General features: G+C 41.0%; 1 protein-coding gene across 2 annotated transcripts in view; it reads left to right on the top strand.

Annotated features, from left to right (window-relative positions):
* The window catches only part of Prkaa2 (protein kinase AMP-activated catalytic subunit alpha 2), a 61,180-nt gene that overhangs the window by 4,062 nt on the left and 31,036 nt on the right, over window positions 1-26,082 (top strand). Inside the window, exon 2 of one of the 2 annotated variants that reach the window (XM_021650111.2) lies at window positions 25,800-25,941. The exons of the other annotated variant lie outside the window; for it this stretch is intronic. Coding sequence (XP_021505786.1) covers window positions 25,800-25,941 — 142 coding nt within the window. The remainder of the gene's footprint in view (window positions 1-25,799; window positions 25,942-26,082) is intronic. 2 annotated transcript variants of the gene reach the window in all.

Below are 26,082 nucleotides of genomic sequence, written 5' to 3'. Positions count from 1 at the left end.
AGAGATCTGGCAGCCTCTGCCTCCTCGAGTTTTGGGATTACAGATGTGCACAGTTATACCCGACTTACATATTTTCTTAAATGAAATACACACATTATTTGTTCTTGCTTTAGTGTTTGTTTGTGGTTTTTTTTTCCCCTGAGACAATGCCTCACTATGTAGATATGACTGTCCTGGAACTTGCTATGTAGACCAGGCTGTCTTCAGACTCCTAGACCGCCTAGAGAGCTGGCTGCTTCTGTCTCCTGAGTACTGGGATTAAATGCTATTTGCTTGTGTTTTGGTTGGGGTGTGCTATACATGGCTTGAATAAGGTTTGTCTTGTGTAACAACTTACATTGGAATTTGACCCCCACACCGCATTGAAAGGTGGCGGGACCTTTATGAAGTAATTTGGTCTTTGAGAGGAATCAGTGCCTTCCTTTAGTGCGTAAGTAATGGTAGGCTAGGGTGTTGTCATAAGCCAACTTTGCCCTTTGTGGTTCGTGGCTTTCCCATGCACTTGCTTGTCCTGCTTTTCTGCTATGAGCTCAAGCACCATGAAGTTGTTCCCAGAAGCTGAGGAAATGCTGGCACCACACTCTAGACTTTCCAACCTCTGTCGCCACTGGCCAAAATAAACAGCCCTACTTAATCAATTCCCTGCTCTCACATATGCCATGTGCCAGTAAAGACAGGCTAAGACAAGTTGCTCATCAGATTTTAGGCTGAATTAACAGGGGTTTTTTTGAAGTAAATTTTTGCTAAAAGTCTCTTGCTGAGTCTGTATTTGCAAATTAAGTTTTCCATGCTTTGTTGGACTTCTTCTTCCCTCCTTCCCTCTCTTCCTCCTTCTTCCCTCCTTCTCTCTCTCTCCCTCCCTCCCTTTCTTTCCTTTGATAGGACCGTGTGTATCCCAGACTGTCATCAAACTCAGTAAGTTGCCAAGCCTGGCTTAGAGTTTCTGATCTCCTGTGTCTGTTTTCCAGTTGCAGGATTAAAGGCGTGTACCACCATGCCTCATTTATGAGGTTCTCAGGCTGCTAGGCAAGCACTCTACCAACTGAGCTACGTCTTCAGTCTCAATCTCTCTCACTCTTTATTTATTTTTTTTTCATTTTCTTAGTTGTGTCTTTGAAATATAAAAGTTTTGTAGTTTTGAGCTCAAAATGTCATTTAAAAAAAATGAATCATATCTCTGAGTTGGAGGATAGCCTGGTCTACATAGTGAGTTCCAGGGAAAAGGATCAAATACTCGATATCATAGTTTGAAAAATCTTTGTGTAGGAGATCTGAAAGATTTGGCCTTCTGTATTTTCTTATGAATATTTGATTTTTCTGGCTTTTACATTTCACTGTGATCCATTTTCAGTTCATTCCTAAGTATGATCTGAGATAAAGTCAAAGGCTGATCTTTTCCATGTGGTTGTCCACTTGTCTCGGCATGTTTTGTTGAAAGCGCATACATTTTTAATTGTTATAGATTTAGATTTTATAAAATTAATTTCTCCTATAAAACTTTAATAGTGAATTGTTTAATTTTATGTGGCAATAAAGATGTGGAATAGAGGAGTGAGGAACATTTTATGTACTTTCTCTCTTAACTGTTATGCTATCTAAATTTAATTTCAATTGTTGATATATAAATTTATTGATCTAAGTTAAGCTTAATAAGCAAAAATATAAATAGTGTAGCTTTCATATAATAGCACAGCTTCAAATTACTTTAAGAAAGCACATAAAATCATATTTGCTAATAAGTACTTAAAGATTTATTTAAAGTGAATGAAATTGAATTTTCTGCTTCATTGGGCTGCAGGATTGCTGTTTGTAGACATTGACCTGGGAACAGATTATATGGGCTGGCAAAGTTGAAAGAAAAAGTAGTATGTTTTTAATCTCATAAAGATTTCCTCTAAATTGATGGTTTAAAGCCATACCCATTTCCGTAGGATGGGACTGCTGCTTGGAACTCTTGTAGTTAGGCCTGATTTATTCTTCTCTAAGTTATCGAAAGGTGGTGGAACTAGAGTAGACCTTTTGTATATAATTTGCAAAGACTGGTTGAAAGCGGTCCTTGTTGTTAAGGAGGAGCCCGCTAGGTGTGGCTTACGAGAGAACCATTCTGTCTGTGCAGAAGTAGGTGCTCTGTAGATACATCATTTTCTTTCTAGTCACCAGTGTCACCAAGAACATTAGGCTTTCTGCTTTTCAAGTAGTTCTCAATGAGACCTAGCATTTAAGAAATTAAATATTTCACTAGGTCCCCATTTATTTTTTGAGATGAAAAATTTCAAAATGTAATAAGAGATTCTAAATGGCCAATTCGAAGATTGCAAGTTATACCTATGTTTTTCTTGAGGTTTATTTATTATTTATTTCTGCTAGTCTGAGGCCCCAAACAGTTTGATCTCTGCCCTTGTTTGTCTGTCTGTCTGTCCTAAATGAGAACATACACAGCTTATGAGGATCTTGATAAACTGGCTCTTAGGCTGATTAAGAAAATAAATAGATTCGAAAATACTAGTATTTAGTTGCTGACCTTGGTTTAATAGAAATTCGAAGTGCTTGAGAAGAGTGGAAATGTGGATGTGTCAGACGCGTGGTGGATGATGGTGGCGCATAGACCCCTCTCCCAGCCCTCGAGGCGAAGACGGGAGGACCATGAGTACCAGTGCAGCTTTGGCTACACAGTGAGTGCCTGTCTCGAAAGTAAAACAGAAGACAAAGCAAAAATAAATAAATAGATAAATAAAACAGAAAAGGGAAATACATTTGTAATTATTCAGTGATAAAAGTCAATCTTGAGTTTTTTAAAACCATATTCTAATTACCATATTATGGACACTTGAATTTATTGTTATTATTATTGTCCAGAGTAATTTTCTCCCGCAAGTGGTAGACAGGCACATTCTGAACATGTCCGCAGGGACTCGGTACCGGCATACTCTTTTCAGTGTGCAGGATGACCTGGCGTGGAACTGCCATTAGACTGCTGTCGTGTGGCAGATGCCAAACTCATTACATGAAAACACGTCGCTCAAAGGTCCTCTTACATGCGCTGTTAACCACACTGTGCGTGTTACCTGTGGCCCAGTTCCGAGAACAGAACTTTACTGGATGAGAGGAATTTGTGAATCAGTGTGTTCAGAAATTTCTAACCGTGTAGACACGGCGCAGTTCTCACCTTCTGCCATTCACTGCTCCCAGGGCAAGTATGCAGGCGTACTGTGTACATCCCATGAGCACCTTGTACTCCAGACTCCCTGGACACGATCTAACCCCCCATCCATGGGCTCTGTCATGTTCTCGTGCTGACTCAGCCCTGCTTTCCCTCATCCATGTTGCCGTCACTGTTTCTCTGAGAACAGGCCAAAGTGTTTCACGCCAGCTTTGGCAGTGCTCTGTAACAGCAATACCACCTCAGTTATCCGGAGATTCCCGTGTTTTCCGTAGTGAGAGCGAAAATACTTTTCAGGAGAATTAGTTAATTTTTTGAAGTCAAGTAGGTAATTTAATTTGATCTAGCATAAGGATCCAGTCTTAAATCCTTTAAGATAACTGGTAAGTGGGTCCCAGAGTTGAATGTTTTGTAACAACGAGAGCAAATCTTAGCATATTTAGATCCAAATATAAGAGAAAGTTTGCGAATCAGGTTTGTGCTTGAGGTAAATATGCAAAGTGATGTTTGTTCTGATGTGTGGTAACCATCTTATTTTTAGCATGGTGCTAGTAAGGAAGGAATTTCAGGCAGTTTTTATCTCCGCTAATAATAGAAACTTTCTTCGCCCTTTCAAGGGAGCAGGCTGCTTGATTAAGGGGAGACGTTTGTCACTGCTCACCTCTGATGAATCGTCACTTTCTTTTGGTGGTGGCTTTATTTTTGAAGTATTCTTTCTTGCAGTGAATCTATTCTTAGATTTTTAAAATCAGCTTTTTATGTAATTAAAAACACTAACAAAGATTGCACCTCTTGCTTTAAATTTAATGTGCTTAGTTATTAAGATATTTTGCTCCTTGGGTTTCTTCTTTTTTTTGTCATTTTATGTATTACTAAAAGCCAGTGAGAGTGTGTTTTCATTCATTCGGTACTGTTTCTTTTTTCCCTAAATTATAAATTAGCTACAAACCAATTAAATATAGTTGTCATAACCAAAAATAATGAAATTAAAATTTTACATAGACCCTCAATTCTTTTTTTCTAAATTCTTACTTTACTTGTACAATTCTATTAGTATACATTGTTTTGGTTTTCCCGCTTTCCTATGTTTGAGGTGGTGCTGTGTCGGATTCCAGAACTGATTTAAGATCATGCAACCCAATTAATGCAATACTGCTTCCAGTACATGTTCTGTGTTTGGTGTGTTTAATTATATACAGTTTCAAGCACAAATAATATTTCTAGTGCTATTAATATGGCTACAGGCCCTGCTACAAACAGCTGACTTAACTAATTTAAATGAAGTGAGAATGTTACAGAACTTGCTTAAATGGTTCTTGTTTCATAGTTGATGTCTTACGTTACTATGATGTGACGAGTCCATCTTGTCTCAGCTTTACACCAGCCTGGTTTATGTAGCCTGTTTCAGGGCTCTGTGAACTGCCAGATGACCTCACAGCTATGCTGCCTGCACACTGCCATTGATTTCAGCTAGGAAACTGGCTTTGTGATTAAGATGAAGTGTACTCTGTATGGTTGATGGCTGCTGAATGACTGTTCTCAAAGAAGTTAGGCATCATCAGAAAGGGATGCTCTGTCTACCCTTGAATTGTCTTGAAGATTTATTTTTAATTATGTGTCTCTGTGTGTCTGTGTCTGCTGTGTGTATGTGAGGCTAAAGGTGTCGGATGCACTCTGGAGCTGGAGTTACAGGCAGTTGCGACCTGCTTGACATGGGTGCTGGGAATTAAACTCAGGTCCTCTGGAAGAGCAGTAGGGGCTATGAACCACTGAACCATCTTAGCAGCCCATACTGTTGAGTTTTTTATAAATGATTTTAACGTGGACTCAGATCAGTACAGGTTGCTGTTTAGGGTGCTAAAAAGCTAGATGAGAAAACTAGTATACAAACCATAGGATCAGAATCTGAACTGAACCGGATGTTTGGATTGCTATATATAAAAGCCAGAAAAGTGAAATTCAATAGGGGCGTGTGTCCAGTGTAGCTTGTAGGTTAAAATCCAGCCCCAAACACAGGTGGCGAGTAAAGAATAGAACAACTGATGGTAGTTTGGGGTTTTAGGTGACTGCAAGCTTAAGAACTGCATGTTGTGGATGCTTAAATGGTAAAATTGTTGCCAGGTGGAAAATAGATAGGCAGAGACAACATTCGTTGGCGGTTGTAGAAGCAGCTTTGTTTTTATTATACTTTAATTCAGATTTTGTAACGTCGGGTTCAGGTTTTGGTATTACAGCTTGGAAAAATATATAGCCAGCCGTGATTCATTCTGACAGTAAGCTTTATATTTAGGAGAACTCCAGAAGCGTGCTGTGTGACCTTAGGGCGGAAATGTGATGTTGTTCACGCCGTGGGGCTGGGTGGGACTGGGTTTGAAGCAGCCAATGTGCCGTCATGTGGAACAAAGTTGCCGCACCTGGTGACGCTCTGGAGACTGCGGCAGGGAGGCACATGGGTCAGAAGCAGGTTAGCTTCCAGGTGCCATACTATGTGCCAGTGGGATTTCTGTCCCCGACCCACTTCCCCAGGTGCCCACGGTTGCCCAGCAGGGCTGGTACTGCAGACCACCTGCTTTACCTGGAAGGTAGGCACAGCTGCCATGTGATGACGCCCTTGTCGACTTTACTGTTCTGTTACTGCATTTACAGTTTTCCTAGTGTTCTGGACATCTACCCTGGCTATAACGTGTCTGATGTGAACTTTCTAGCGAAGAAAGACTGGAGGGAAAACCCTAAGGAACCCACAACCATCTGTTTGAAGGCAGCCAAAACTAGTTCAAGGAAACCTCCTGAGAAGAAAAATCCACTGGAGTGAGCCTGACATTTTGAGTGGTTTGCCGATTTGTGAGGATGATAAATGTGAAAAGCCAAGTAGAGAGCAGTAGCCAGAAGAGAAAACGGACTAGGCAGTTTGAATTCTGAGGAGAAAATAGAATGTTTTTCAGAGCCAGTCCTTGGTAAACGAGTTTATGGTTGAACACTTGGAAGATTAAAAATTCTGTTTATGATCTGTAGTGGAAAGCCACCAGTTGGTGCTCTTGTTTAAAACTTTACTTTATTTGGGGTGTTTAGGCCTCACCTCCGTTCTATCAACACACCAGCCTTAAGTAGAAGAGAGGAAAGGTTAGTGGGGAGAGGGGCCCAGACCCATTTACTTCTCCCAGCTATTTAGGGTCACGGGTTCTTTGGGGGCTCTATACCCGCCTCTGTCAACTGCAGACGCAGCCAGCAGGCTCCTCCACGCCGCTGCACCCAGAAGCATTTCTCTTTATCTGTCTGCTACGAACCCCCATACCGTCTGTCTCTGGTCTCTCCAGCCTGCTCCACGCCACACACCAACACTGAACTCCACACTGAGCTCCACTCCAGAACGTGACCACAGGGTCTCTTTCTCAGCCTCATATTTATACTCTCAGGGTTTTATGCAGCATGTGAAGGCCTTTACCAGCTGGCGAAGATCACATCCCTCACATGACACTTAATAGGTGAGGACAGACTATAGCCCAACTAAAACCCCACACTTGGGATTAAAACAAGAGCATATTTTCATAACATACAAAGAAACCCAAACTTCCCTTACAATGATCAGCTTAATCCCAGACTAAGATGGACTGCTTCCTCCCTCCTCTAAAGGAAAAGACAATCAAGTGGCTCTCCATAGATGTTCACATATGACATTTAGCATTTGAGGAGAGGTCTGTGATAGGAAAAAGCTTGAAAGTGATCCAGATTTTTAAAGTTACCAGTCATGAACTTTAACTTCCTGATAGGGTCAAGTTGGAGTTTTTTTATTGGTAGACTTGGAATCTATACAAATAAGCAAAGAAATTTGTAGAACTGAAAAGTGCAGTCATCAAAATAGAACTTTATAGATGTCTTAACAGATTATATTCTACTGAAAAGATCAGTGCAGTGAGTGGTGAAGCTCAAAAGAAAATATCCAGACTGAACCGCAGAGAGATGAAAGGTGGAAAGAATGCATAAGTCACGACACAGTGGAAGTCCAATATCTTTATTATTGGAACCTCTGCAGAACAGGTTATTTGTAGGGCATGTGGGGATAGTGAATGGAAAGATAACCTTAGGTTTTCCTTTTAAAAGTGATATTTTAAAAATATTTTAATTATATGTATGGTTATGTTTTTATGTGGGGGTTTGTGGCATAGGAATGCACTGTCCACAGAGGCTAGAAAAGGATGTCAGATTCCCTGGACCTGGAGTTACAGGCATCTGAACCATACAACGTGAGTGCTGGGACCTGAATCCAGGTCCTCTGCAAGAGCAGTACATGCTCTTCCGCTGAGGTATCTCTCCATTCCTGAATGTACACCAGTGATCAATAAGATCGTTCAGTTTGCCTAACAAATGTTAAAAACATGATTGTTATTTATTATTATTTTCTGTGTGTGTGTGGTGTGTGTGTGTGTGTGTGTGTGTGTGTGTGTGTACAAGTGCCTATGTGCCATGGTGAGAGTCTGGAGGTCAGAGGACAACTCTTGAGAGTCAGTTCTACCTTGTCACCTTGTGAAATATGGAGAGTTTTGGATTCAGATCATTAGGCCTGTGTGCAAGACTCAATATCCTGCTAACCCCTAAACATTTTTATGAAAATGACCTGTAGTTGGTTAATTGGCTTTGGGCTAGAGGGACTATGGAAGAAGTATTTTTACCAGCACAATTGTAAGGGAACAGAAAGACTTGTAGCTTCCATTTAAAGTGTCTGTTCAGATGTGCACACATGGCTCCTGCTTGACTCTTTTTGCTAGAATTGGCAGGATCCACTCATGTTTCTGACCTAGTGTGCCATACGTGAAGACTGTTTACTGTCTTGTAAAATACTACTTTGGATTAAAGATCATATATCGTCAGAGTGGGCATTGTGTGTTCTTGAAAGGAAAGTGGACAGGAGCAATGTTTGAAGGTAAGAGATGAAAGAAAGAAGCTCCCAGCTTTTGCCATTTGAATGGAGGAAAAAAAAAAAAGACAAGAAAATAAAGCAGCACACTTTTTTTTCCCCTGAGAGATGAATTGAATTTCTTAACAGCATAACCACAGTAAAGGAAACATTAAAGTGAATTATTCAGTAAGAAAGAAATTAATCCCAAATGAATGTAAGAAACCTTTCTTAGTTAGGGTTTATTGCTGTCTTAGGGTTAAGAAGAGACACCATGATCATGGCAACTTTTTGTTTGTTTTTGTTTCATGAGACAGGGTTTCTCAGTGTAAGCCTTGGCTGTCCTGAACTTGATTTGTAGACCAGGCTGGCCTCAGACTCACAGAGATCGCCTGCCTCTGCCTCCCTGAGTGCTGGGAGTATAGGTGTGGGCCACCACACCCTGCTCACAGCAACTCTTATAAAGGGAAACCTCTAATTGGGGCTGGCTTACAGAGGTTTAGGCCCTTATCGTCGTGATGGTGGCACATAGCGGTGCTGGAGACAAGTTGAGAGTTCTACATCTGGATCCACAGGCAGCAGAAGAGAAGGACATGGGGCCTGGCTTAAGCTTCTGAAACCTCAAAGCCCGCTCCAGTGACACACTTCCTCCCGCAAGGCCACACTTCCCAATAGTGCCACTCCTTATGAGCCTGTATGAACCATTTTCATCCAAACCACCACAAAGCCCAAAAGGAAATGAAAGGCACTGGAAAGGACTGACAGAGCAGTAACTAAATAGATACTGATAATAAAAGTCCATCCTGTTAAAATTTAAATACATGTCAGAATTAAATATAAAGCAAAATGTGAGTGTAGAGCAACATATTCTAAAGCACTTGCATATCTGAGGAAAGTTTTTATCCAAATCTGTGTTGGACAGTAGTGAGTCAAGGGCGCATGTTACAATCTCAGGGGTCATCATTTGAGTGAATTTGAAATTATTCCACATTTCACTAAAGAGATTTTAGTGAACTTGAAATTACATTTATCCAGTATATTAAAAGAAAATCATTTTAAAGGGGGATGAAGCTTGTGGAGTGAGATCTGCAGGAGGAAACAGGCACAGGGCTGGAGCTGAAAGCCATGGGAAGGTTGATTAATAGTTGGTGGTCGTGCTTCTGGCAGGGTCTGCAGTTGAGGACAGTCAGAGAGTTCCAGATTCTTTATCCAGTGCTAGCGTGTTTTCTTCTATACTGGTCACCTTTTCCTGGTTATGTCTTACTGTAAGTGGGGGTGTAAATATTAAGCTGATTTTCTTATGGAATCTTGGGTTGACTTAAGTTTTAAAGAAATAGTTTAGGGTTATAGTCTAAAGCCAGCCCAGATAAAGATTTAAAAAATAAAGCCGAAGCTGGGTGTGGGCGCATACCTTTAACCCCAGCAGGAAGGAGGCAGAGGCATGTGGATCACTATGAGTCTGAGGCCAGCCTGATCTACATAATGAGTTATAGGACAGCTGAAAACACAGAGTGAAACCCTGTCGTAATCATTTGCCTGCTCACCTCCAAAAATCAGAAATCAATATACCATGAGGTTAAAGCTAAGTATAGGGCTTAAAAAAAAAAAAAAATCAAGTCCTCAGGCCTTTCCCAATTGCTTTAAAATATTCTGGTGTTTTTTTCTTTGCCTCTTGCCGGTTCTTTTTTTTTTTTTTTTTTTTTTTTTTTTTGCCTGTCATTCTTATGTGCTTTATTTTCTTAATTTATTGACATTGAATGAACAATATGTTGTAAACTTGCTTATTATTTATATTCTTCACCAGAATGCAAATTTCCTTATTTCCAGCATTCAAGGGAAATTTGTTACATACTTCACTTAAACAGTATTTGCTAATTGAAAGAATGAAACATAAATGCACACATTCATTTTTGTTAGTGGAATGAAACATAAATGCACACATTCATTTTTGTTAGTGGCAATGATAAAAACAACCTAGAGAGAAAAGCCTTCTGGGATATGTGAACGCATCCTTTCAGGACTGACTGTGTGCCGTCTGTGTTGTTATGGGACTATCAAAGTAGCTTAAAAGCCAGGTTTTCTTTCTCCTTGCTTGTCTGATTCACAGCAAAGGGTAGCTAGAGCCCCGTTTCTGCCTTGGTCTTTGGAATAGTAAGCAGTTCTTTTGGATTACTCTCATCCAGTGTCCTTCCTTCCTTCATGGCTTATTCAGTATGTCATGCTGCACGTGACAAGCATGCACGAGTAACAAGAGATACTTGATGTGCGATGGGGGACACTCATGACTTGATGTAAATTAGTGTGAGTTTTGTGTTCAGGCTTTGGAGGCGGACACACCGTCCTGTCTGTGTTGGTGAATCTTCTCAAGGTGACGGGGTTTAAAATCATTGTGGAAACCACTCAGTGAGGTGGGAGGAGCCATCTAAATGGGAGTGGTACCATTCCATGGGTTGGGGGTACCTATGGAATGGGAAGGAACTAGGTAGTTGGGTCGCAATGTTCAGCTGTGTGTATACAGTGTGACCAGCCACTCTAAGCTCCCCCTGGCATGACTTCCCCATCATGATGAACTGTAAACCAAAATAAGCCCCTTGTTCCTTACATCGCTTTGGTTGGGAATTTGGTCACAGTAATGAAGAGAGCCGACGAACACAGATACTTGTGGTATCCAGGAGGGGGTGGTTCTTAGGCCTTTGGAACTGGTTTGCAGGACTACGGAGAGTTTGCACTCGAGGGCTGCCAAAGCCGTGGAGTGCGTAAGCAGAACTTAATGGAACATTCTGTTGGGATGGTGGAACACAAGAATGTCAAGAGACCCTTGGGTAAAGGAAGTCTGGCTCATGAGATGTCAGAGGTGAGTAAGGGCTCTATCTGGAACTGGGTTAGGGACCGTTCAGGCAGTATCTGGCAAAAGAACCTGGCAGTATCCTGCCTATTTCCTGCAAACTGAAGTGAGGCTGAACGAAATGGAGCAGTTGGTTTGACAGGGGAAGTTTTAAGATGGAATAGCATTGGGTCTGCGTCATGGTTGCGGCTCATTGGTGTAATCCAAGTCTGCAGTGAGAAAGAGCAAACAGTCGAGTACAAAGATAAGAAAACTGAAATTTGGGAGGGAAATGTGTATGAATTAAGTGTCAGGTTTCAGACAAGGAGAGTGTTGATGATAAAAACAATCTGTAATTGCTGAAGAGATGAATGCTGGGAAACAGAATCCTGGCACTCAGCACGAGGACAACAGGAAAGGTGCTGGGAGAGCAGGACCTCACTCCTGGAAGGCTTCATCTTCTGAAAATCCAAATTCATTTGAAAGGAGGGAGCCTAAAGTAGGAATGATACTGTAGGGGTTTCCAGCTCAAAAACAATTTCCTAGAAAATTATTCCCGTAAAGTCAGCATTCAGAGGCCAGTACAACTATGGTTCAGGAGGTCAGGCTCCATTCCAAGCTGCTAGCAGAATTTGGCAGCATTGTCCACATGATACTGGTTTTATAGGCATAAAAGATGCAAGATTGAGGAAGTTATGAAGTCTGCAATAAAATGGAATGTTGAGACCACCAGTGGATGGCATAATTATGCAAAGAATTATAATATTATAAGCTTAGGCTGGGCAGATTATCAGCTGTGTACAGGCCTGGCCTGTGTCCTGCCACATGGCTGGTTACGTCTCAGTCTCTTAGTCCCAGCACTTGTTTCTTTCTCCATGTCTGGCTGGCCACTCTTTACACCTCTGGTTCTTTCCCAGGGTTCCTATTTCTGCCAGAAGTCCCGCCTATCCTCTCCTGCCATTGGTCGCACAACTCTTTATTAAACCACCCAGAAGGTGTTGGAGGGAGTGTTTACAAAATATGATGCCACCAAAGGAATAACAATACAAAGTCTGAAAAAAAAAAAAAAAAACAATACAAAGTCTGGTCTGTACCCAGCTCTGTGCTGGTACAGAAATCAACATTTGAATAATGCAAAGACTGTCTTTAAACAGTCCACGAAAAGATCACTCCAGCGTTGCACCACAGTTCCAGAGAGCCACCAAGGCCAGGGGGTGTGTGCCAGGGCGAAGTTCTGGAAGGTCAGTGTGTGAATCTGTGACGGTGAAACCAAGGTTGCAGTGAAGACCGCAGTATGTTGGCGTTGCTGGATGATGGAATTTCTGCTGAAGAAAGCTGCGGGCATGTGGAGAGTTGGCTCAGAAGAGCCGTCAGGCAGCTCAGCCCAGGGACTGGGTCATCCAAAGTCTTCGGATCCCAACTGATTTTAACATGATAACAAAAGGCCAGAGTGGAGCTTTTCGGCGCTTTTCTTGGTGAATTTCGGTCTTGATTTGGTCCAGTCATTTCTTGCTGTGCCCCAGAGCTCTGTGCCTTTTTATGCTATATGTTTTTGTTTCTGTTTTTAATAGTGGCTCCCAATTAAGGGATTACCTTGAGTCCCCACAGAGGCTTGAACTTTGGAATTTTAAACAGGATGGCCATTGGTAAAGATTATAGGGTTTTTTGAAATTAGATTGCATGTATTTCATGTTACCAGAGGTGGACAAGGGGTGGAAGATTATGGCTTAAACTGACATGTTTGTGTGTCAGTTGGCAGTGAGTGGGATCGTGATGGTTTGTCTTGTTTATCAACGCAGTAGGATTTAGAATCACCATGAAAACAAATTTCTGAGTATGTCAGTGATGGAGTTTCTAGAGTAGGTTAATTGCAGTAAGAAAACCTACACTCAATGTGGACAAGCACCATTTCATAGCCTCAGGTCCTGGAGGGAACAGAAAGGGTACTGATGGTAGAACTGCAGCATCCATTTCTGTGCTCTGTCACTGCAGGTGCCGCTTGTCTGCTATGCTGGACTGTATTCTTGAACTGTGAGCTAAAACATGCCCCTGTTCCTGGCGTTGCTTTTATTAGGTATTTTGTCACAGCAGGGATGGCACAATTAATGTGCTGCCATCCTCGGATGGTCTTTGAATTCCATATAGAATCTGGAGAATTAAATAGACTTTTTAGTCTGGTACTTAGTCATAGGCCGAAAGTAAAAAGTCTTCTGCTTCTTTGTTAGAACTAACCGGAGAATTTAAGGACTTTCTGAAAAGGAAATTTGGAGAAATTCAGTGAGAATGTTTTGTTTCATCATGGGCAAAGAAGAGAGGAGCCTTGTGTTATTTTGGCAGGAGTCTGGTGATGGTAGGAGTGAGACCATATGCACATCAGACCATTCCTGATTCCCAGAGCTAAAGTTCTGAATATGCATGAGCGAAGGCCAACAAACCGGGCCAACTTTTGCACCAAGTTCCAATGTGCTGATAGATTTAGTAACCATTGGCTTGACATAGCTTAGGTATTGATTCAATGTCCTAGTTCTTTTTAGACAGAATCTCATTAAATAGCCCTTGTTGGCTTAGAACTCACTGTCAAACTTGGGCTGATCCTCCTACCTCTGCCTCTAGGAAACGAGGTGTACATGATCATGGTCTCCAAAAATTCTCAGTCAACTTTTAAAATTATACACACCGCCTTAGTTACTTTCTTGTTCCTCTGATAAAATATCTCAACAAAAGCAATGTAAGGAAGACAAATTTATTTCGACCTGGTTCCCGAGGAAGAATACAGTCCATTATGGTGGTGAAGATATGGCCAGCAGGCAGGAAAGGTGTTTGCCAAAAGTGGAAGTTCTGACTGGTCACATTGTATCTGCATTCAGGAAGTGAGGCAGTGTCACAAACTATCAAGGTCCAACCCCGGTGACTCACTTCCTCCAGAGAAATTCCATTGTCTAGATTCCACAACCTTCCCAAACAGTTATCACCACCTGGGGACCGAGGCAATTTATGGGGGACATTCCACGTTCGAACCACAGCCCCCTCCATTCCAGAAAGATTCTCATCATGCTGATCATGATGGTCATAAACTAAACACCCATGAACAGTGCTTCCACAAAGACACAGAAATGACCAGCGGAAGTTCACCTCCCATTCTGCCCCTGCCTCCATGGATAATTGAACTTTTTAGAAACACAGTTACATCTTGCTTCTTTTACCCAAGATTATGTTTGTGAGTTTTTTTTGTTTTTTTTTTTTTTTGGTCTGTAGTTGCATATAATTGTAATTTGTTAAGTCTCATTGATACACAGTATCACATCGTTATATTAAGGTATAATTAATATCAAGTAGGACATTAAGTCTATACTTACCTGTTCTGTTAATAGACATTTGGAAAATTTATGTATTTTGATTATTATGAATAATGCTGCTTTAAGCATTCTATATTTTCCATTTATGTCATTTTGCTATGTGAGAAAGACATAAATTTAAATTTTACCTTTATCATTTTATAAAGTTTTTTTTCTACTCTATTTCAGATTTTGTCATTAAGACCATCTTACAGGGTTTAGTTTGATACTGATATATATGGATCAAATTCAGTGTCCTGTACCCATCTTTCCCATTCTCATAGTTACTCTTCTACATTTAGACCGTGTTATTTCAGCTTCCACATATGAGGGAGAATATGTGATTCTCGTGTGCCTGGCTTATTTTACATCACCCAATTCCTTTTATTTTAGTGTAAAAGACAGGAGGACTTTGGTCTTTTTTATTGGCGCCATTTTGTTTATGTACACCATTTTCTTTAGCTATTCATCTGTTGGTGGGCACCTAGGTTGATTCCTTATCTTTTGTTGTTGTTGTTTAATTTTTATTTTATGTACATTGGTGATTTGACTGCATGTTTTTCTGGATGAAGTTGTTAGATCCCCTGAAACAGGAATTACAGATAGTTGTGAGCTGCCATATGGTTGCTGGGAATTGAGCCTAGGTCCTCTGGAAGCGCAGGCAGTGCTCTTAACCACTTAGCCCTATATCTAGCCCTTTGAAACCTTACCTTAGTGCAGAGTACCTCAATAACTTGGACCTACAGGTGTCTCTTCGGTAAGATGATTTTATTTTCTTTGGTCATGTTCTCAGGCTTGCGATAGCTGGACTATTTTTTAATTTTTCAGGGGGGGAACTACCACACTGATTTTTATGGCAGCTGTGCTTGACTTTTCCCACAAACAGTATAACAGAATTCCTTCATTGTTTAAAAAACGCCATTCTAACTAGGATTTGGCTTGTATTTCCCTAGAGACTTTGATTTGTTGCCCATTTGCATGTTTGCATGTCCTCTCTAAACTTTTTTTTTTTTTTTTTTTGAGACAGGGTTTTTCTGTGTAGCCTTGGCTGTCCAGGACTCACTTTGTAGACCAGCCATAAACATTTTTAAAATTGATTCTATCAGTTGTTTTCTTTGAGCTGCTAATGATATATTTCTCAGCGTTAGGCACATTGTCATTTGTTGTTCAAATAAAAAAGAATTCCAAAGTACCTTCTTACTATAATGACCTCCAGAATTTGAATTTAAGGAAGAATATTTTTTTAAATGTATCCCTTTGATTAAAAAACCATCAGATTTATTTGTATAGGGGGTATACAAATAAATAAATATAATAAACCCATCAGATTATATTTGGGAATGTATAATGTATCTTTTTACAAAGAGCTTTGTTTGGAGGATGATGGAGGTGACTTAGTGAAAGGCTGCCATGCAAGCATGGGGACTTGAGTTTTATCCTCCGCACCTATGCTTTTATTTATTTATTTTTTTAAATCAGTTGTTATAGCACCTATAATCCTAGCACTGGGGAGGTGGAGACAGGAAGATCTCTGGGGCTTGGTAAGAGCTACTGTAGCTGCTAGAGGTTTAGTAAAAGATCCTGTCGAAGGAAGGAAGGAGGATGGAGAGTGAGGAAGACACCAGATCCACCCCCACAAGAACATACCCGTGATTATGCAAACACACAGGCCTGTGTACGCAACAGAAAGTTTTGTTGTATTTGGTTTTTGGTCGCAGTGTTGTCTGTAGCCTGTTTACCAGGGACAGTAAGCTCCTGGGGATTGGCACAAGAGTAAACTTAATTTTCCCTGAGACTTGCTTGGGAGGTACCAAGATGCGGCACTAAATAGCAACTCTACTATTAGTTTCCAATATGAATTTTCGATAGGTGTCTTAAGAGTATGTGAATCTCAGTTTTCTCTGCTTTAAGATCTCTTAGATGGTTTTAATTTTAGGAAAATGTATATAAAATGCTGTTGTAATAAAATGTGTTTATGTATGTGTGTATGTAAAGCTGTATGTCCATATACACACATACATATATATGTATTAACACATGTGTGTGGTAAACACTTATGATTATTATCTGCCCTTTAGAAGAATACTTTTTCCTCTATTAATATAATTGCCTTCTTCAGATTGTATTACTTCCGGGTCCCCAATAGCATCTGGTTCTTTCATCCTGCTTTGGAGAGCCACTCTGACTGCTTCCTTTCTATAATACACAGGACCTGTTCTCCCTTCCCCTCTTCCTCTTTGTTACCTGAAGTTTAAGGCTATGGATGAGCAGCTTTGGAAAGTCCTTATACAACTCTAAAGACACATGAGCACCGATGAGTTTCTGTTGGTGTATGCTAAGGCTTAGCATTACTAATTGTTAGAACATACACACATCTTTTGTTCTGGCAGTTACTATGGACTGGTTCGCTAGTTAGGATTTCCCCAGGTGTTTGTACTAACTTATATCTTCACCTGTAGCAAAAGGTCCAGTGCTCTGTAATCTCACCAGGACTAGGAATTCATTCTTTCATTCATGTGAATTCTCTCATTCTCTACCTTTTTAACAATTTAGCCTCAGGCAGATTGTTAGGGCCAGGGCCAAAAGCGTTTACATTCTTTGTCAAAATATCACAACAATGGTCTAGATCAGTTGCTAATATTGTTCATCTCGTAAACCTTTAGAGCTGGGTCTCCATAGGCCACATTGCTCTCAGAACTACTGTCTTCAAGCTCCTTCTAGGATGGCCCTGTCTCAGGTAGGGTTTTATTGCCATGAAGAGACCCCGTGATCAAGATAACTCTTATAAAGGCAAACATTGAATTGGAGCTGCCTTACAGTTCAGAGGTTTAATCCATTATCATCGTGGTGGCAAGCATGGCAGCATTCAGGCAGACATGGTGCCAGAGAAGGAGCTGAGAGCTCTATATCTTGATCCACAGGCAGCCGAAGCACTGTCACAGTAGGCCTCGCTCAGGTGTATGACCTCAGAGCCCACCTCCACAGTGACACACTTCCTCACAAGGCCTCACCTACTCCACCAAGGCCCCGCCTACTCCAACAAGGCCACACCTCCTAATAGTGCCACTCCCTTTGGGCAAGCATTCCAACACATGAGTTTTATGCAGGCCATTCCCACTCAAACCATCACAGGCCCTTTAAACCCCACTTAGTGCACTCAGTCACTTTCCTAGTTCAGAGTCACATTCCTCCAAAAACCAGTATGGTCAGGCCTGTCACAGCAATAGCCCACTCTCTGGTACCAACATCTGAGGTGGGCTTAGGTTTCAAAAAACCACACCATTGTCAGTTAGCTCTTTCTGCCTCGTGCTTTCGATGAAGTTGTGGGCTACTGCTCGAGCACTGTGCTGGCTGCCGTGCTTCTTGCCCTGATGGTCACAGACTCTAATAATCCTCGGGAACCGTGACTCTCAAATGATACTCAGTCTTCCGTAAGTTGCCTTGGTCATGATGTCTTGTCACAGCAGTGGAAAAGTCACTAGGACAGTTGGGCTGTGGTTTTAATAAATTGCCTTGATGACTAATTATACTGAGCATCTTTTCACATCGTTATTTACCATGTCAGCTCATTGAAATTTATTGTTCTTTAAGACACAGTTTCTTCTACAATGACTAGACTTTAGGTAAACTGTAATCTTGGTTCTTTTTTTTTTTTTTTTATTAGCACTTTTCCATATTGAGGAAGTCTTAGGATATAATTCAAATAGGATTTTGTGAGAGGTGTAGGATTCATAGATAGTACTTTTCTTTTGCTAGATGAATACTAATTTGCTTCAAATATATAGAATTAGCATGTTCAACTTGTGTATCCTACTCAAATTCTAAAGCAGCCAAGTATGAGCTTAAACATATGAGTATTATTTGTACATTTTATGCATATAGAAAATAGTTATGAACAGCACCAAATGCTGAGGATCAATGGTAAACGAAGCACAGACCAGCTCTGAGGGATGACTTGGTGGTAAGCACAGCAGGGATTGGAGCTGTGGACGTCCATTGGAGGATCTTTTAGTCTAAACAGTGCTGGAGTGGGTGGGTACCTGGTTAGCGAGTTCACACTGAGAGAAACAGTTATTTCACTGAATTTTGAAGGACAAGCGAGACGGAAGCAGGGAAAATATTGAAGTTAGGGGATGCAAATGGGTGCTGTATTTAGCAGTATGCGTTCATGCTGCTGCGTGAAATTCGTCTGAAACTCACGGGATGCGCACATAGAACTGAGAGATGGACAGCCCCGCAGGATGTCTAAGTGGTTCTGAATTATCGAAATGGAGCATTTTAAGGAAGGAATGCTGAAAAAGGATGCCGAAAAGTTAGGGACATTTTTACCTGTAACTTTTCCAAGTCTACATAAATCATTCTAATTACCTCTTGATTCTAGTTGCCAGTGATTACGTACTATGGCTATAGAATACATTCTGACTTCTCAGTGTCTCTGGAGCCTCTCCCATGTGGGACAGAGACTTGACTGAACGCTGAGAATGTCTGTTTAATTCTGTCATAGAAAAGTATTGTTTTCCCCTTTTTGGAATTTCAGTAAGCTTGTCTTAACCTGCAGGGAGAGAATATAAAGAAAAAAATGCCTTTTTTTTTCCCCAAACATCCCAAGTTACTTCATAAAGTACAGCACTTCAGCTGACAGAGGTTAGTAACGGAAAGCGAGCCGTCTCTAGTCCCCGGGGAGACTAAGAAGCTGCCTGAGCACAGCTGATTGTGCTGTCTGTGAGAACGCAGAACCTGTCTATGCTTATCCGTTACTTTGTGTATGCCTGCCCCGCCCTGTCTCCTTCCATCCCTTTATCGTTCTTTAACATTTTGTGTGTGCGCGTGCGCGTCTGTGCGTGCGCGTGCGCATCTGTGCGTGCGTGTGCTCGTCTGTGCGCGTGTGTCTGTGTAGACGCTGGCGGACAGCTTGGAGGATCACTCTTTTCCTGCAGTGTGGGACAGTGCGCTCAAGCTGGGCAGCAAGCGTCTTTACTCTGTTTTTTTTTTTTTTTTCCCTTTTCTCACAACTGTCTAAACTTAGAGCTTCTAAACCTGAAATTCTATGTATCTTTTCTCCAGATTTCAAATTGTTATTTTAATACGTATGGTGCTTAGATCCTGTAATTCTTATTGATACAGTGGAGCATATGAAATTTAATAGACTTTCTGTGTACTAAAGCTTTCCCACGCTGTAGTTCAAATTATTGTGCAATATTTTTTGTATCCATTTAAGTAGAAGAATATTTTGGCAACTCTTTACTTTTTCTTAACCTGCCAGAGAAATGGAGTATAGCTGAGGCCTAAAAATGAATATTTTTAACCATTTATTTTGTTATGTTTAAAATTATATGTTAAAATTATAAAGTACTTGGTGTGAATTCATACAGAAGTGTTCCAAACTATGCTTTATTAATTTATATAGAGTATGTGTTTTAGATTAAAAAATATTCCTAATTTAATCTAAAAGTGATTTTGGAGATTAGAAGAATTATAGCATTGTTTTTATCTTTATATAAAACAGTCATATACTTACACCTTCATAATTCATCTGGGTAAAGGTCTCTACTTTGTGCTTTAACAAAACAGTTTGAGAACTGGAAAGCGTTCAGAAAATGGCAGACCAAATTGTCAGGAGGTGGGGAGAGGCTTAAAAGGGTTTATATTCTCCCGTATGACACGGTCCTTGGGGGTGTAATTAAAGCAGTCTTAGAGCTGGAAGCAGAGGTAGGCTTGATATAGTGGCAGCTCTTGCTTAGCATAGGATTTATCGGATAGTAATCCTGACAAATGCCCAAGCCTCCCATTTGAATCCCGGATGAAGCAGTTGGGAGTGCTGATTCGCGAAACTTGCTGCCCGTGTTTCTCCCTGCCACTTCCTGCTCACTGGTTGTGACATAAGCAAGTTTATAGCCGTTCTATGCCCACTTCCAGCAGCGGTATCCTTGATGAGGACCCTGACCTGAATCCCTCCTGGCTAATGAGGGACGATGGCCAAGGATCAAGTACATGTGAAGTAATGTATAACCTGTGGGGGAAAAAAAAACATATTCAAGAAAAGTTGTTACCTAGAAAAACATTTTTTTAGTGTAGGCCAGTGTAGTGTAGTGTGGGAGGGCCTTTGTCGACAGATGTGTCTGGTACTTGAATTTCTACTAAGGTTCCTAATTCTGTTTCCCTAGAGCAGTGCAATGTCCTTTCCCATTCCTTCTTGTGTCAGATGTGATGGTGCAGGCTTCTCAGACTCGCCGTAACCAAGACAGAGGGGCAGGAGGACAGGCCCTCAGAGAAAAACTGTAAGAGCTTGGGGAGGCAGAGGCAGGTAGAGTACTGCAAGCTGGAGGCCAAACTGGTCTAGAACTAACAAGTTTCAGGATAGCCAGAGCTACAGAGTGAGACCTTCTGTCAAGCCCCAAACAAACAGACAAGAAACAGAAAGATAAATCATAAAGGTACTCCTCGGATAGTTTGGGAGAGGTTGGGTTTCCCTCCCCAGTGTTGGTTTTAGAAAGTATTTTGTAGATTTGGCTAGAATTTAAGAAAGCCAGAAAGGATCATTAATGGATACTTCGGCAAAACTGAAAATTTGAAGTTAATTATTGCATATATATATGTATACATGTGTATGATGCGTGTGCATGCCACAGCATGCATGTAGAGGTCAGAGAACAACCCTGTATAGTCAGCTTATCTCCTCCTACCTTTATGTGGGCTCCGGAGATCAAACTTAGATCACTAGGCACTTTACCCACTGAGCTATGTGCTGGCCCCGAAAGGGAGTTTTAAACTGTTTTGAATAAGTAGTATTTAAATTTGTCTGTGGCAGAAGTCTGCAGAAAATGAAAGGGCCACCCTTTTTCAACTTGTTCTAGGGGCCTATTCCTTTCCAACTTGATAAAAGGACCTGCCCCTCTTCAGCATGTGGGTTGAGGGGTCCTGTAGACTTCCCCAAAACACTGTGATTGCTCTTGGCTACCCACCAGGAATTGAAGAGTAAGACCCGATTGCCGAGGTCATTCACCACATACTGGAGTCATAAGATAGAGACATCAAGCTGGGACTCGCCTAGAGGCTTCCTCTGAACTGGGTAGCTTTTGTGTTGCCAGAAGGTGCTAGTCAGGCCACGGGGAGAAAAAAGCCATCAGCTCTGTCTTATCCAGCTGTGAACTCAGGGAGCTGCAGTAATGACAAGCCTAGCAAGATATGCCCACTGGTGCACAGTGGCCTGCATGTTATGAGAGAAACAGCAACTGTCTAGTTGGATTTAAGGCCTGACCCACAAGATAGAACTCATGCCTGATACTGTTGCCTGGGCCGAAACCACGTTGCTGGGTAGTCATAGGCTCTAGGGAAAACCCAATACTATTATTTTGCTAAATGGACATAGTATCAAACCGCCCTCTAAATACCTACAGTTTGCTCATACATTATTGCAGCTCTCAACTATCATAAAAGAAGCTTCTTTTTGCAGTAGTAATAATATCTATTGCTATCATAAAAGTAGCTTCTTTTTGTAGTAATAATACAGACATTATTAAAGCCAGTCACAGTACCGAGCATAAGAAACTGAAGTGCTCAACCCGACATGGAACATCTGGATCATACCTCTTCCTCCCAAGGCTCAAGGATCACCATGGAACAGGGCACAGAGAGGCTGTAACACTAACTAGAGGTTGTTGGAGGATTGCTGCAAAACAGTGTTTTCCAGACATGACAGGGCTGTTCATAAAAAACACACAGTAGCCGTTTCTGTATGCATAAGACCCACACGCAGTCAGTCCAGCAAAAATTCCAGCATGAATAGGAGAGGGGTCTACAAAGTCCCGCCCGTGGCTCCTGGGGGAGGGTCAGTCAGTTTTCTTCAGGGATGCAGACCCTGGTCGCTGGCCCTTGCTTCACTGAAATAACCCTACAGCACACCCACACTGACAGCACTAAGGGAGTAAATGAATTTCTAAAATAGCACCTGAATTTAAGATGGCGAAATGGAGTGTGGATTGGGGTGGGTTTGTTCAGAACACATCAGACTGTTCTTGTAGAACCTCAGTTCAGTTCCCAGTACCCACATCAGGCGATCGCAGCTGCCTGGAACTTCAGCATCGTGTACGTGTAAATTTCTTAAACAACAAAAACAAACCAAAAAAATCAGAGGGACTTAAGCAAGTTAGCAGTATTTAGGTCTCTTGTCAAATTCTGGCAGATGGTTCAAACTGTTGTCCTGTCTGGTAGTCTTCTCTGTTGCTCCTGGCCATGTAACTCTGACCTTTGGTTCAGAACAGCAGCTTTTAAGTCCAGACTTTGAGAAGCTGCTGAGACGTGGACACGGCCACGCCTAGACACAGAGGTGTGTGGTTGGTTGCAGTCTTTCCATTTGGTAGTCATGTGTGTGGGTGTGATTGAGATTGATGCCTGTGAATAAAAGCACTATGGTATTGCTGGGCAGTGAGCAGCCAGCAGAACCGCCTTTAAACTGCTTGTACCCCAGGGGAGTGTCAGTGGGAATCGCACAGTGCGTTATCATAGTGGGCACTCATTGTAAACTTGTTTAGTGGGTGGGGGCTCCTATTGTACCCAACAAGCAGATATTGACCTGAATATTGGCTGTTTTAAATGGTTTGTCCATCCGGTTTTCACCAACCCTTTACAAAAAAGGTATGTTAAATTCCATATACATTTTTATTTCAGTTATTTTATTGCTGTAGTTGTTTCCCCATTAGTACTTTGAAACCTATAAATCTTTCTTCATGTACATATATATGATCAACAAGTTATTGCACATATTTATGCTTAGTAAATGTTTTAGATTTATTAAATATTTAAATCGATTAAATGAATGGAAGGAAAACTTGGATGAATGTGAACATTTGAGTTCCATTAAGGAAAATTTATGTCTGCCCACATACATAGAAGATTTTCTTTGGTTTTATATGTATATGTATTATTTTTTTTTTTTTTTTCTCTTTTTTGAGATGTGGTTTCCCTATGTACCAGGCTGGCCTCGAACTCGGAAATCCACCTGCCTCCCAAGTTCTGGGGTTAAAGGCGTGTGCCACCATGCCCTGCTATTGAAAGATTTTTTTTTTTTTAGAGGACTTTCATTTGGCTTTCTGGGGAAAGTATGGCAAATTATTGTATGTAATTAATTATAGTTTAGCACCAAGTTACTGAAGGAATTATTAGACTAAAGGCTACTATAATTAATCAGAAAGGGGCAATTCTCAATGCATTTTACTGTTTTAACTTCCAACATTTACTTAATTTATCAGTATTGTAAACATTTCTAGGGAGAATACCACTTCTTTCCAGTGTTTCATGTGAATTTTTTTCCATATATAAAGATAAGTCAGTTTTCCTCAGGTAGAGGCAAAGCAACACTTTGTCGTCATATTTTTTTCTGAATCAGTTCACTCGTCTATTCGTTTGCCGATTAACCCTGTGGTATTAAAGCAAATGACCCACTTGCTTGACTGATACACTTTATGTTCGGTACTTTTGTATCATGTGACCAAAATACCTGGGAACAACATGTAGGGAGGAATTGGTTATTTTGGCTCCCAGTTTCGGAGGTGCCACCCCATCACGGCTGGAAGGGCAGGTTGCAACAGAGCGGTTTATATTTTATCAGGCAGAGAGGAAAACCAGAGACAAGGGTCACTTGCAGCCTTAAAGACACTCACTTCCCAGTGACTGCCTCCTTCCAGAGGCCCACCTCTCACCCCTCCTTCCAGCTGTTGTGTGGTAGGATGGAGCCGTCAAGGCATTTGTCCGTCGATTAGCTCAGTGGTTCTGGTTTTAATTACCTTGGGAAGTGCCTTCACAGACATGCCCAGAGTTGTACTTTTAACCTCTAAAGCATCTGTCCAAACATCTTGACAGGACCAACCACCACAGAGTCCATGGTCTTCTTTGATTTGGAAAAGTTACCTGTTTTCGTATTAGATGGTACTTTTCGCTACCTGTGGGAAGGAGGGCTTGAATCTTACCCTTTTGTACTGATAAGGGATGACAGTCTTCGCTTTCCTTGAGGCGAAGTGTTTCGAGTGTTAGTGAACTGACGTTGCGTGGCTATGATTTTTACCAATTAGGTTGCCTCGTGCATGAGGAAAGTAACTTCCACGCTTTAAAAAACAATTAAGATGGTTATGAAGTTATGAAAATAATGGAAAGGCAGTTCCTAAATTAGTCCATTCTATGTTTGCATCACTCACTCAAATGGCACTGTTGAATTGTGTGATTTAACATTTTGGTTCTGAAGCCAAACAACTCTGGGCCACATGTTGTGATACCTCCGCTTAAGCACGTGACCTTAGACAAGCTATTTAGCTTCTGTATAGAGCCCTGGAGAATAGTAACAGTTCATAGCGTTGCAAAGGTGGGTGAGCAGGGCAGCCAGCATTCGAATACTGCTTAGTGCACGATAATAAATACCATTGTCACTTTTATTGCTGTAACTTTATTTTAGTGAGTTTAAGTGCTATTTCTTTACCATTTCTTAAAGAAATATTCAGTAGCTTTCACTAACTAGAATCTTTACTTGAAAAGCATACAGCAGTGCATTATCTTGTAAAGGTAAAGTTTGACAGAGGAAGAAGACAAGAATGCTGCCTCTAATTTTGAATTTGTTGAGTTTGAGGTGCTTATGGGATACCATCTAGAAATTCTCCATATGACGATGGAAAAAGAGCAGGATCATAGTGTCTTTACAAACACTGGGAGAGGAGTGAGATGACTCAAGGGTCTCCTATGGTCTAGGTTAGAAACTGCAGACACTAAAGAGCCAGAGGAGGGGCTGGAGAGATGGCTCAGAGGTTGAGAGCACTCACTGGCTGCTCTTCCAAGGGTCCTGAGTTCAGTTCCCCGCAACCACATGGTGGCTCCCAACCATCTATAGTGAGATCTGGTGTCCTCTTCTGGCATGCAGAGGCACATGAAGGCAGGACACTGTATACATAATAAATAAATAAATCTTTAAAAAAAAAAAATGAGCCAGAGGAGGACAGAAAGGAGATTACCCAGGAGTTAATGGGAGAGTAGTGCTAACCAACAGAGGGTAAGAGTGCTCCCTAAGAGTGCTCCCTTAGCAGAACCATCAAAACTGGATCAACCCAGAAAAGACTAGCATGGCCCCTGAACAAAAGGGAGTAACGTATGTGAAGTAGCAAAGATTGTAGTAACTTGAATTTTGAACAGTAATTAGCTGTTTTACATTTATTAAAGGAATTACATTCTTCTGTAATAAATACAGTGATGTTAAATAGAAGATAAAAAATAAGAAAAAGTATAATGAATTCTGTTCTGTCTAAAAGATGTTCAATAGTATTTTTACGAAGGAATATAGAAATTAGTAGTCCTTCCTGCAAAGATTGAAGTACCGTTTCTTTGCTTTGCTGAGGCTGCTAAGATGACAGAGGCACAGCTTCTGTGCTGAAGGGACGCCTTCTCGGGGGAAGAGGCTGAGTTAAAAGAAGAGAACTTGCGGTCTGTGCATCCATCCCATGGTACTGAAGTTGATCCACGAGTGAATACGCTCAGAACTCGGTGGGAAGCTGCTTAAGGCAATGGTTCTGTTTTCACGACAGCCACTGTTTCTCTTTCTCTTTTCTTTAGTTGGAGAACATCAATTGACAGGCCATAAAGTGGCAGTTAAGATCTTAAATAGACAGAAGATTCGCAGTTTAGATGTTGTTGGAAAAATAAAACGAGAAATTCAAAATCTTAAACTCTTTCGTCATCCTCATATTATCAAACTGTAAGTATTTTTGTGCTTGAAATATTAACAAAATGTCCTGAAATAGTTAAAAGAAAATTTTACAAATATCTTGAATTAACTTTAGAAAATATTAGTTTCCGTGGTCATATTCAGTTTTAATTTTAATTCATTATACCTCTG

This window comes from Meriones unguiculatus, chromosome 12 (genome assembly GCF_030254825.1).
Source record: "Meriones unguiculatus strain TT.TT164.6M chromosome 12, Bangor_MerUng_6.1, whole genome shotgun sequence".
In the NCBI taxonomy this organism is placed as follows: domain Eukaryota; kingdom Metazoa; phylum Chordata; class Mammalia; order Rodentia; family Muridae; genus Meriones; species Meriones unguiculatus.
The sequence above is the reverse complement of the archived record's forward strand: the minus strand, read 5'-3'. Positions and strand labels throughout refer to the sequence as shown.